Genomic DNA, 13,992 nt, shown 5'->3' with positions numbered 1-13,992 from the left:
TTTTTTTTTTTTTTTTTTTTTTTTTTTTTTTTTTTTTTTTTACACGCAAACAAGAAACACTGAAATAGCTAACTGGAGGAAGTGGCTTGTTGAAATACAGTTTTATGAGGTTGTCAGTGGGGAATACTTAATTCCTCCTCACTTTACGTGTCTATAGCAGAATTTTCCATACAAAATACACAGCAAGTCATGCAGGATCTGGGCAGATTTCTGGAACAAAAGCACAGTAATGTCTGAGGTGGCCTTCTACAACCATCTGGTTATTACTGTGCCATTAGGATGAAAGAATGTTTACAAATGATTTTCCAGATATTGATGATGTTTATCCCATGTCTTGACACTACTTACACGCACTGTACTCCCATGTGCCCCAAGGCTAGGAGTCAGTTCAGAACAGGGGCACTCAAGAACTAGCTTTATTTGTTTGCAAAACACAGCTACATGCTACATTGCATGAACTATGTTAGAGGCTATATAGCACTGACACTAGTTTTGCTTTTGAGCTGTCCAGATTCTACACTGATGAGTATCAACATTAAACTTTAAAATAAATTAACCTGATTTTGTGCAGAGGTTTATTAGTTTTGCTCTAGGGTTACTGGTAGGTAATCAAGATGAAAGCCTGAGTGTTGACACAAATAAATATGTAGATGGTGTGCTACTCTAACAGGTGCTATGGATGTACTTTGATATGTACTCATCAGACCTGAAGTGGGACTATTGCAGGCAGCATCCATCACTGCTTATACTCGATATAAGGATATATTTTTCTTACCATAAGTATAGTGAAGTCCTGGAACAGATTACATAGAGAGGTGGTGGATGCCCCATCCCTGAAGATATTTAAGGATGGGGCTCTGATCTAGCTGTAGATGTCCCTGTTCATTGCAGAGGCATTGGAATATATGATCTTTAAAGGTCGCTTCCAACACAAACAATTCTATAATTCTTACTGCAGTTGCCTTGTTTGCAGAATTTTTTGGAATCTTTTTTTTTTTTTTATATGCAGAATAGTTTTTGTAGCTAGTACTACCAGTTTTTAAGCAGGCATTTTTTCCTATTTTACACGAACAAACTTCTTATATTTTATGCAGAATTCAACCAAAACCTTTAGTAAAGGGATTGATCCCTTCAACAACTGTGATTTCCAAGTTCCTCTGTGCATGCTGGACTGTGGTGCCTGGTAAAGTACAACCATATACTCCAACACACCAGAAATAATTGAATTTAGCATTTTTTGAAACAAAAAAGCTTTATTTTTAAAGTTTTTGTTTGTTTGTTTGTTTGTTTTTGCTTTAGCTAAGAGATGTACATGTATATACAGTGTATCTGAAGAATGCTTGCTGAGTTGGGAGCTCAGGCCTTTGTTCAGTAATTTTATTTCAGCATTTTTTGCTAGAGGAGTTTAAAAAAAATTTTATAAATATTTGGAAAGCAACAAACTAGAAAATAAGAAACGTTTCTTAATTGGAAATGTAGAGAAAAATAAAGCAGACAAGAATGTACACAGTATGCAAGCAGTACCCATGTGTTTCTCAAATTGCTATCAATTAGCTTAGTTTTATGATTTTGATGAATTAACTCTTCTGAAGTCATCAGCAAAATTTTTATGAATTGGCTTCAGTAAGAGGAGTGCAACTTTCCTTCATTTAGGGCAGTTCAGTTCATAAGATGCAGGTATCCAACAGATTTGGTGTTGTAGTACCAAAAAGTTCTGTTCATTAGCTTTCTTTACTTGCTTGGGACACTACTGCTGATCAAGTTGCCAAAATCTCTTTATTCAGTGTTGTTGCCTGTCCTGGTTATGTCCTAACGCTGAGCTGTTATCAGTGCTTCTCTAATGCATGTAAAATGGTCTGAATTCTTATGTCTATTATCCCGTGTTGAAAACAAAGTTACACAAGATGTTCAGCTCATGCAAACTGTTGTATCATTATTGGTGTAAGTTGTGCTATGTTGATTCATGCAGTCTAAAATAGTGGCTTCATGATTTTTCTGTGGGCTGCAACTTAAGCATATGCCTTTAAACACTTTATACTGCAGGTTCTATTATTCCAAAAATGTGTTTTCAAAGATGTTAATGGCTGCAGAGGATATTGGCTTTAAAAAATCTCAACAGAATTCTAAAGAAAGTGGGAGTAGGAAATCTGCATTTTAGATCTCTAAGAATTTTTTTTGTCTTCCCCAGCAATGAAGTGTCCTGCATATTTGGTATATGATCACTGCCACAAAGCTTGCATAAAGATCTGTGAGAATAGTACCAGTCTCAGTGTCTGCAAAGATTATCCCACAGAGGGCTGCTTCTGTCCAAATGGGCAGGTGGTTTTCAATGACAGCTGTGTTGGTGAAGAAGTTTGCACACAATGCATCAGTGAAGATGGCACGCATCATCAGGTAACTGTATACTTTGCATGTTGCCTTCACAAGTGGTTGTGGTTTGTACTTTTGCAAGTAAATCTGTCCTCTAAGCCTAACTACTTTTCCCTTCGGACAATTTATTTACTAGCTCTGCTCATCATAATTAGGCAGCTAATTATAATCAGCCCCATTAGCTTTCCCAGTGTGAAATTAGCTGGTATGGATATAAAACTCGCAGCTGGGACTGTACACATCCAGAAACACATCTATATGGAGGGAGGGCTACAGGGAAGAGAGGAGGAATGGCATAAGCCAGCTTCTAGCAAGATGAACTCTTCATTCAGCAGGTTTTTTCCAGTAATGACAGTTAAATGATTAGTCCAGAACACTTGCTTATCATGCATAGTATTGTTTTTGTAAAGCTTACTGAAATATTTTCAGTATATAGAAAATAGAGCCATCAGATCAGACTAAGATGACTTAAAGTCCTATTAGCCTACCACCTTTTTTTTTTTTTTTTTTTTTAATTTGACATGTGTAGATGAGGATCATTCTTCTGAAGAAACTAATCATTTTAATTTTCACAGAAAATCCACTTTCCTCAGCTAAGTCAGACCTCAGAATGGAATGAGTGCTATGAGTGCTGAGTGCCACACTGCAGTGAAAGACTGTTAATTTCTCTTGCTGTATCATGCAAGTGGGTGCACAAGCACCTGCCTACATCCCTGTTGGGAGTATGATGCTCTTCCTATTCACCCACAGCTACTCCACTCAGAGTTTTCATCAAAATCAGCCAGGTTAAATATTAAATCTTCAGGTTTTTTTATGGGACTTTAAGAAGGCCTTAGTTTCAGTATTTTATGGATTATACATTCTTGCAATTTTATCATTACCTCTAATCACGCTCACCGAGCATACTGTTGAAGACGTTTGTTTTTGTTAGATTTTCTGTATGTAGAAGTCTCTGTGTGTGTGTTTATAGTCTATTTCCTCCTGGAAAATATGTTAAGGCACACACAGAACGAAGATGTGATCCAAGCAAGCCAGCATAGCTTCACCTGAAAATGTGCCTGACCAATTGGGTGGCCTTCTACAATTCAGTGAGGTCACTGGTGGACCAATGAAGGTCAAATGAAGTTGTCTATGTAGAATTCTGCAAAGCCTTTGACATAGTCCCACTTGATTCTGAATTATTTCTGAATTGGAGAGATCTGAATTTGAAGGGTAGACTCTTTAGTGGATAAGAAATTAGTGAGAAAGTCACTGCCAGAGGATTGTAGTGAATGGCTCTAAACTTAGGTAGAAGCTGGTGATAATCAGTGTCCCCTGGGGGTCCATGCTAGGACAAGTGCACTTTAACATCTTTATCAATGACATAGACAGTGGGATCGAGTGAAAAAATTTAGACATTGGGAATATGTTCTTTACTTAGTGAGTGGTGAGGCACTGAAACAGATTGCCTGAAGAAGTTAGGGATGCCCATCCTTGGAGGCATTCAAAGCCAGGTTGGGTGTAGCCCTGCACAACTAATCTAGTGGTTGGAAATACTGTCCTTAAAGGGAAGGTTGAAACTAGATGGCCTTTGAAGTCCCTTTCAACCTAAGCCATTCAATGAGTTTATGTTTTGTGTAACGGCCTTTTATAGGTGCTGGGGCACTGATAAACAGTGCACTTAGTGAAAGATACCATGCAGGCATCCCTGTGCTGGTCAGGACATCTGTGCATTGGGAAATCCAGTTGTGCCTGCCCAGCTCTGTGCCTCAGTATCAACTGCTGGTGCGGCGCAGCCTTGGAGTGAGCATTTCCAAAGCAGAGATTCTGAGGCTTTCCACCTCACAGACAAGGGACCTAAAAGCCTTGCACTTCTAAAGGCCTTAGACACTAATTTTGTGAACAAAGGGAAGACTGATTTTTTTTTATTCCACAATTGTGTTATCCAAACGACATTTTCCAAAATAAAAAGTATGTTTTAATTCTTTTTTTTTTTTTTTTCTTTCTCAAGGATTCAACATGTAGCTTGTATTAGATTTTATTTTAAAATTACAGTATCTCCGTACACGTAGCTGTAATCATGGTAGGTCTGTTGTGAATCTTTCTCTTATATACAATATATTTGTATCTGTGTACTGCAAATAAAGCTGGTAAAAATTGAAGAAATTTTTTTGTTTGTTTTGGTAATAAGAGGAAATACAATTCACTGTATTATTTCTGTTGAAGGAAAAAAATAATAGCTCTCAGTGTATATTTCAACCTACCCTAAACATAGATCAATTGTTCACAACTCCCACTAAGATTGTGAACTTTTCTTTAATATTATGATTCTCTGTGAAATTGTTATTACAAGTATAGATTAAAATCTTCGTGGCTATATACTTCAAGCCCCAAAATCCTCAGGCAGTTAGGTGTATTTTCCGTTTAAACAATTGTTTCAAGCTCTCATGGAGAAAAGCTCAGAGCACGTTTTGAGAATAATGACTGTGGTGATATCTGCTTGTTTATGTACAAGTTCTGAAACTCATATGAGTTGTTGCATACCCATTAATGGGGTCTTAACTCTCCAAACCTCTAGTCTGTACCTGGATTTATCTTCAGCTACTGTGTGGAAAAGGAGGATCAGCTCTCAGCTTTTTGCATCTCTACCATTGCAGGACTAACCATGTGAGCAACATCTCAGGCAGTGAAACCATTGTTAGGTTATGATCTTCTTAGTCCCTTTCTTTTCCCCTGATGTTCTTTTCCTCTGTTCGTTTCTCTATCCAGAGTAGTGCTTGGGCTCATGGGATTCTCAGTACCAATACCCAGTAAGAGCTCTACTACCACCATGCTATCTCTTGTCATCTCATCTAGTATTAGAAAGAGACTCATTTACGTTGAGAAAATTGAGGCTGATGAAAACGTTAGAGTACAAGTTGTGATTTTTCTGTCATGAAATATCCAAATGCTTTTCACATTATCATTTGTAAATGTAGACTTTCTCTGTCAGCTGCCTTCTCAGGGCTTTCTAACTTGTCCATTGAAATCTATGGCAGAATAGATCTTTCAGCAGAAGATCTTTTCTAGCAGACATCAACGCAAGCTTTCCTTGACTAAAATAGATTTCTTATGCATTAATTAACTCTATGCAATTCGGTTTCTAAGCTTAGGAAAATCTCCAGTTGTCTTGTTCTGGCATGCCTCCTCTTATCTTGCCATGCTTTCAACCTTTGAAGGTAAAATATCATTTGACTTGTCTTTACAGATTCCTGTAATTGCTTAAATCACATAGATATTTCTAGGTAAAGATGACAGTATGTTTCCTTTTTTTATTACTGAGGGTTTCAGCAAGCTGGTTTTTTAAAATGCACTTTGGAGTTCTCAGGATGACGCCTTTTTCCTTAATGGCATCCTAGCTGATTCTACATGTTATCACCCAGAACCCTGATTGAGTGTACAAAGTAACTTTATTGTCCTGTAGCCCATCTTTTCATTCATGCCTACCTATTGTCATAGGTTTTAAATGTAGGTAACCCTTTATAAGTCTCTACATCTTTAAAATCAATGATTTCTTCTCTCTAATGAGAGAGGCCTGTAGTTGAATAATTATATACTTCACTGGTAGTTTCTTAATATGCATATTACCTGTTGGTGGTCATTACCGGAGTGATTCTTTTGGGTTTGGACTTGCTATGTAATGTTTTTCCAGCCTGCAAATAAATGGGAAATCAGGTGGTGAGACACCACAGATTCTTAATCAAAAGTATATACTGTTTATTTCTTTATATATAAGTACAACTAATTTGAGAAAGAAGCCACTTCGTGTATTTCCAAAAAATATCATTTCTTCTATTATTATCACTGAACACCCACCATGGCATATAGTTCCACGAGTCCACGGTTAGTTTCACAGCAGCTTGAGATTGCATTTATAACATCTGAGCATTTTTTATGCATAAAAAAATAGTAATTGCTCATCTCATCCGCATATTCTTTACATGTTTAGCTAAACTTGTACAGTATGATTATTTCAGAATTATGCATCTCCTCAGTTTCCTACTGTTAACAGAGCAACCAACTAAATCCTCATGCAGTCTTCTGGTTTTCCTCATTAATTTTGCTCACCCTTATCCATTCCCATTGCTAATACACTAGTATAATAGTGATCACAATATTACAATTCATTCTAACAATCAATTTTTTGTTTGGTTGAGTTTTTTAATTTTTTTTTCCTGCAGCTCATGGAAATATGGATTCCCTCCAGTGAGCCTTGCAAGATCTGCACATGCCTTGACAACAGAGAAGTAAACTGCACTCTTCGACCTTGCACTGCTATCAAAAGTAAGTTAGTTTAGCTCTGAGTACAATTGGTCTCAAACAGATTTTTGTTAACTTAGTGCTTTAGCTCTTATCTAAACTTAATTTATGGATGTTTCATTCTCACTCCAGCTCTGCAGTGTGGCCCCTGTGAAGTTCCTCGTCTGCGCAGGGATCCTAACCAGTGCTGCCCTGTGTATGAGTGTGGTAGGTTCTCATAAGCTGTTGGAATTTTCTTGGTACGTGTTTTTACTTGATCATTCAAAACTATACAACACAGTGTTTTTTTAAACCACTGAATTATCATCTATGTGGAAAAAAAAAGGCCTGAGGAAACTTCAAACTCGACTTTGCCCTTCTATAAGAGACGAAGAAAGGAAATTAAGGAAATAAGATAAGCTTCTTTTTTTTTTTTTTTTTCCTAAGTGACATCAGAAATTTTTTTTTCAAGTATGCATTTCTTTGTGATCTGTTTTTTTTTTTGTTTTTTGTTTTTTTTTGTTTTTTTTTTTTAACATGAAGTGTGTTAGAACTTCAGTCCTCATAACACAAACTTGAACTGTTCCCTAAGCTATTTTTGAAAATGATCACCGACCTGCTGAACACTAAATTGCATCAGATTTTAGGATAGCAATTGAGTGTAGGGAACAAGCATAATGGGAATGTACCTGAATGCATATAGCTTTTCTAGAAGATTTACTAGTCAGGCATGTTTTTTAAATACTATCAATTTCTCTTCTCAGTCTGTGATCTAGTTTCTTGTGATTTGCCTCCTGTCCCTGACTGTGAGTTTGGCCTACAGCTTGCTCTGACCAATCCTGGAGAATGCAGACCAAATTATACATGTGGTAAGATGTAGATATATATTTAGCACTGAATAAAGTTGGAGCACTGCATTTAAATAACACTGACAGTGACATTTATTCACAGCATTTTCCCTGTGGAAAGTTTTATTTGGGAGCCATTGGCCATGTAATGATTTCACGGACTTAGAAAAAAGTTGCTGTTGACACTTTCAAAAGTGTACTCACATTTGAATTAAGGAAATTGTGAACACCGTATATGTGCTCTGAAATTTGTGTATATTTTGTAAATCTTTTTGTATTTATGAGAAGATACATATATGTTTGGCAAGATAGGACTTTCTTCTGAATCTACAATACAATCTCTGACCTGGGTCTTCTATATTTGTTTTATTTATTATTATTTTAAGGAGATGTATAATAATTTGCAATAGCAATTAGTGCCTTACTGTCTAAGAACTGTCCTCTTCATTTGCAATGATCTGAAATTGTATTTGCTTAATCTTTCTTTGCTAGCTTGTAACAGAGAAGTGTGTAGTTTAGTTCAAAGACCTTTCTGCCCATCCCATCGGGAGCTGATTGTTAAGAAGACAGAGTGCTGTGACAAATATGAGTGTGCCTGCAACTGCAGTAACTCAACAATGACCTGTCCTCTTGGGTATTTATCCAGATCTCTCACCAATGACTGTGGCTGTATATCTACTACTTGTGTTCCAGACATGGTAAGGGAAGTGAACTAGAAATCCATAGATGAGATTTTTCACACACTTTTATGTGTGAGGTGAAAGCACCGAAGGCAGTGGGTAGATAGATACAAACAAAACCCCAAACAGACTACTGGAAAGTGATACATAGGCATTTTTCATTTGTGTGTGTGAGAAGAATGCACACTTGGAACCTACTGTAATTGTTTATTACAGTAATTTTATTCTGATGTAATCACTTCGTTTTTGTGACTATGAGAAATTCAGATGATAATACATGCTCGTATATATTTATACATATATATAAAATCCACAAATATAATATATATAAATGTTATATCCATATATATGTACCAAATCCATATATACTATTATGACATTTTAGAGGTCTTCTTGAAATTTTTGGTTTGTTTCTGGATAACAGGTATGTACTTTTGTTTCAGTACAATTAGTGTATTTTAGAATTTTATATTTTCAATCAAATACTGACTTTATGTACATATTTACATCACCACAGACCCAGTTTCTGTTCTTTGATTACCTTTGTATGTGAGGCATTGTATCTTATGGGAACTATATTGCTAATTTCTTTTTATTTTTCTAAATTAGTATGTGGCTTGGTTAAAGTTACACTCATTCAAATACTTTTTTTCCCTAATGCTGCCAATCATTTATTAAGTTATTATGTTATATTAATATTTAAGATAAGGTTGCTTAGAAGGGAGATTTCAGGGCAGTGAAACCTGTTCACTGGAGCAACCTTACATACTAGCTTAACATAGGGTTAGAGTGTCTTGCAGCTCAGGAGAAGTAGGCTTTATTTTCTGCTCATACATAGTTCAGCACCTTACATAAGTCATTTTGTTCCTTCTTTAATCAATTTCTATGTCTATAAAATTAACAGACATATCTCTTTGATAGTACACTGTAAAATTGTAGCAAAAAGATGAGATAGCTGTCAAAAGTTTTGTGTGTGGGGGGGAGGGGAGCATCTTCTGCAGGGTTCATTGTTTATCATTTCTAAATATTGGGTCCCATTATAATTCCAGTGAAACCTAATCAAAAACAAAAAACTCCAATTCATTCATTATAAAACAGCAGCTTTGGCTGTTTATGTTCCTTTCCTCAACAGAATGATCTTAGTTTTGAGATTTGTAGCATATCTAGTGGCTTTAAAATATGACATAGAACTTATGGTAGGTTTCATGTGTTAATGAACAGCCTTTTAGAACTAAGTGTATCTTTACAACAGCAATGTGTTCTTTTATGTATAAATTGTTGCATTCAACAGGTGTGTGTGCACAATAACATTGTCTACCCCATCGGGAAAACCTGGAAAAATGGTTGCAAGGAATGTTCTTGCACTAGTATGAGAGATGATATTACAGGATTTCAGATGATGGAATGTCATGACAAAATATGTAACACATTCTGCTCTCGGGTGAGTAACATTTAAATCAGTGCACTACACTGATAGAGTACTGATGGGAATTGAAATGCTTTTAAACCTGTGAGTTTAGAGGAACTAAAAAAAAATAGGAAGTGTAGCAATGAATTATCTTGGAAACGGAACCTAGGAGTGTCCAAGTCTTACTGACTTTATTTTAGGGTTATTGCTTCAGGATCAGATTCTGCTGACAAGAAAATCAGAATTGACCTAATTTTATCTTTTAGGTATTCAACTGCACCCTGACATGTCTATATTTTACTTCACTTGCACAATAAGTGTTCACAATGCCCAAAGTTCGAGATGACTTAATTATAAGTGTAGTTCATTTTTTAAGGAGAATGTTTTAGATCTGTCTATTGTTAAGCTCTGTCAATTATAGCAGTAATAACAGACATGCTGTTGCCTTTGTTATGCTCAGACATCTGCCACATGCCTTAAAATGATGTGATCTATTTTTGAAAGCCCTCAAAATTATGAGTTGCTTTGTTATATTGATATAACTGGTTAATCAGGAAGAGACAAATATTCAATAAACAAATTTGGCAGAGGAATTCTAGAAGAGTCAAAGGAATTGGTTAGAAGCCAGCAATACTTGCCAGTGTCATAGATTATGAAACTTTGGCCCTGACATGGTTGGTGCAAAGAAAAGTTCAAAATGTTTTTCATATTGCCTTTAAATAACCCAATTTATATCCTTAATATTCCACACCTTTAAATAATGTGGAGAATAAGGAATTTAAAAAGCACTGTAAAATTTAACATGATGTCTTAGAGTGATATTTAACATCTTTTGTCCATAATTCATGAGCATTTCCATGTTTTTGCTTCATGTGGTTAGCATGTAAGGGGACAGACAGTGAAGACAGTGGCACTATACAGCTCAGTTATGCATAAAATGCAATAATAGAATAAAATCAGTAATAGAAGTGGCTGCCTAGCCACACAGTGACAACCTATACCCCTTACCCACTGACATCTGGTCAGAAGAATAGTTAAGCTATGAATACTGGAGACCACCACAAATACATCTTGCCTCGTTCTAAAATATTTTTCAGAATATATGTAAATTAATTAAGATTGTTCTTGATGGCAGTGGCCGATTTCATTCAGGTCATATTTGACCTGAAGAAGCTCCTTCCAACTTGATGATCAAGTGTTCACAATCTGTAAGTTCACCAAGGGTTGTGCAGGATCCATGTGAATTGGCAAGGACTGGGACATGTGAGATGCAGAGTATTCTCTGCAAATCTTTTTCTGACCCAGAAAAGGTGATTTAAAAAACTTCTTTTCCTAAGTGCAGAAGCAAAGATGAGCTAGCTAATGCTATGCAAAAGTTCAAGTTGTTTTTAAAATCTTGATTTTGGACTATATGTTTTATCAGCCCAGGAAAATTTGATGAGTTGACCAAGCAGCAGGTGTTCCAGTTGTGAGTTGATATTCAAACTACTTGCTGCTTTCTGTTATTAATTCCATTGCCAGTTTTAAGGCTGTGAAATGTCATTGTTGTCCATATCTTCTGACTTATGTGAAAATAGCTTACAGATTTTTACTTATGAATTAAAAAAAATCTAACCCACAAACAAACAAACATACTCTAAAAATAGCAATAAAAAATGCATAACAACATAATACATAACAATCCATCATTGTGATGAATGAATGGTGCTGCTGTTCTCCTGAGTATGACCAAATTAAATGCAAGTCTGATCTGTTCTTTTAGCACATAAAGAAACACTATAGAAGGAGGTGCTTAGATTAACAGTGAATATAGCCTTCTCATTTGCAAACAAGATGTGGTTTTGCTTTAATATGTATTGTAGTCCTGTCACTTTTTCTACTGTCCCCTATCATTCTCACAAAATATTGATAAAGCAAGTAGGTAATTGCCATAATTATTGCATCTGTCACTAGGAGAAGTGATATCTGTACATTGCTATTCTCCTGGAGCATTTTAGATAAACTTTTCACTTGAGAACTCAAAATACAATGGCTGCTGATAAGTGGTGTCTCCAGGGCTCTGTGCTAGGACCAGTGCTCTTTAACATCTTTAATTTTTTTAAACTAAAAGAGAGTAGATTTTTCACTGAGAAGGTAGAGAGGTGCTGGAACCAACTGCCCAAAGATGTTGGGGTTGCCCCATTGCTGAAGATGTTCAAGGCCAGGTTGGATGCAGCCCTGGACAACATGATTTAGTGCCTGATATAGTAGTTGGCAACTCTGCTCATGGCAAGGGAATTGTTGGAACTAGGTGATGTTTGAGATCCCTTCCAACCCAAGCCAATCTATGATTCTGTGTGGTTCTATGAACGTTTGTACCCTATCTGCAAAGACATAGTGAATGATGGTTGTAATAGACTATGAAATTGTTGGCTTTAATGTCCAATATTTCAAGATGATATTTACCTTTGAAGGAGCATACTTTGACTTCTACATGTAAAACACGGAAGTAAATTGCTTAATAGTGTGTATATTAAGGAGGTCAAATAAACTAATTTCAAAGGAAGACTGTTGTTTGAGGATTAAAGATATTTAGGATCCTATTTAAAAACTGTGACAGTCTTGGTGGGAAGTATTTTCAAACATACTGCTTGCATTTTCAAGCATAATTTATTATGGAAGTTAGCAGGGGAAACTTTAATGTTCTAGACACTTTTAAATAGAGAATTAAGTTCTCACCTGGTGAAAAGGATCTTATCTCCAGGGAAATCTCTAGAATTGTGCTGATTCATCACCACTGAAGATTTTGCATTCAGCATTTAAAGTTCATTTGTATCTATCCTATTATGTCTTTTGCTCTTTTCCTTCTCTTTCGTTCCTCTGGTTCTCTCTAGGGACTCTCATCTCAAAGTGTAAAAGTGAAATACTGGAGTCTTCGTAAAAATGCTGTGTGTTAAGAAATACTTTCTATCATTTATTTCCTATTTTGTGGTCCAGAAGGCAGCTGACAGAGTTCTGACCAAAACCTTAGTATCCATAAAAAGATTAATTGTGCGTCCTGAGCAACACTGGAATGAAAGCAGAAAACGCCCACATAAGCCAAGTCATAGTTTGTGTAGATCCTTCCTGCAGTTTTGAGTGGGCAATGAGACCACTGTGTGCATTCTCTGACAGCTACAGAATTAATCTGCAAGTCCCAGTTCAAAAGCAGGCAAAATTCCACCGCAATTCCACTCCTCACACAGAATGATGCCTTAATCTCTGCAATTAGATGTGATAAAACAGCCTGATCTAGTGGCAGAGCTGAGCACTTGTCAGGTTCTTTGTAGCAGCTGAGTATTATCACTGATGGGTTGAGTCAGCCAGAGGCATGTGATTCAAATGCTGCCTTGGGAGTTGTTCAGGAACTGGGAGCTGTGACCTCTCATGTTTCTTCCACTGAGGAGTCCTCAGATTTTGAAACCACTGAGCACCAAAGGGGCCACTTCAATAGGCTGAACTGTGTGAAACACAATTCACTGACAGTGTCTTAGTGGTATGCTTAAGTCTGCTGTATGGCATCTTGTTTAATATGCTTTTTAGACTCTGATAATCACACAGGCTTTGTGAAATTTGAATCTTGTAGATGGGTTTTGCTTAGTCAAGATGCTGATTTTCTCTTGGGCAGCTTGTAGATTGTTATACCTCTGAGTTTGCCACACGAACAAAAAATTGTACCCCCATGCTTCAGGTAGTTCACACACATATTTAGCTGTTAAAATGTCATATAAAACAGAATAACAGAATCACAGAATCACAGAATTGTAGGGGTTGGAAGGGACCTCCAGAGATCATGGAGTCCAACCCCCCTGCCAAAGCAGGTTCCCTACAGCAGGTCGCACAGGTAGACATCCAGGCAGGTCTTGAACATCTCCAGAGAAAGAGACTCCACCACCTCCCTGGGCAGCCTGTTCCAGTGCTCTGTCACCTCACTGTAAAGAAGTTCTTGCGCATATTTGTGCGGAACTTCCTATGCTGCAGTTTCCGTCCGTTTCCCCTTGTCCTGTCTCCACTCACCACTGAAAACAGTCTGGCCTCACCATTCTGCCCCCCACACCTTAGATATTTATAGACCTGGATCAGGTCCCCTCTCAGTCTTCTTTTCTCAAGACTGAGCATACCCAGTTCACTCAGCCTTTCTTCATAAGAGAGATGCTCCAGGCCCTTCACCATCTTCGTGGCCCTCCGCTGGACTCTTTCCAAGAGATCCTTGTCTTTTTTGTACTGGGGAGCCCGGAACTGGACGCAGTACTCCAGATGAGGTCTTACCAGGGCAGAGTAGAGAGGGAAGATCACCTCCCGCGACCTGCTGGCCACACTCTTTTTAATCCACCCCAGGATGCCATTGGCCCTCTTGGCCACAAGGGCACACTGCTGGCTCATGGCCAACCTGTCGTCCACCAGGACACCC

At 37.2% G+C, this 13,992-nt stretch overlaps 1 protein-coding gene across 1 annotated transcript in view; it reads left to right on the top strand.

Annotated features, from left to right (window-relative positions):
- Nucleotides 1-13,992, top strand: part of VWF (von Willebrand factor) — a 148,968-nt gene that overhangs the window by 111,916 nt on the left and 23,060 nt on the right. The window contains exons 38-43 of the mRNA XM_042889450.1: nt 2,189-2,394; nt 6,570-6,672; nt 6,781-6,855; nt 7,392-7,496; nt 7,968-8,173; nt 9,447-9,596. Coding sequence (XP_042745384.1) covers nt 2,189-2,394; nt 6,570-6,672; nt 6,781-6,855; nt 7,392-7,496; nt 7,968-8,173; nt 9,447-9,596 — 845 coding nt within the window. The remainder of the gene's footprint in view (nt 1-2,188; nt 2,395-6,569; nt 6,673-6,780; nt 6,856-7,391; nt 7,497-7,967; nt 8,174-9,446; nt 9,597-13,992) is intronic.

The sequence above is a fragment of the Lagopus leucura genome, unplaced genomic scaffold, assembly GCF_019238085.1.
Source record: "Lagopus leucura isolate 7727_CA_CO unplaced genomic scaffold, USGS_WTPT01 Super-Scaffold_100159, whole genome shotgun sequence".
NCBI classification, from domain to species: Eukaryota; Metazoa; Chordata; class Aves; order Galliformes; family Phasianidae; genus Lagopus; species Lagopus leucura.
This window is presented reverse-complemented; position numbering and strand designations above follow the sequence as displayed.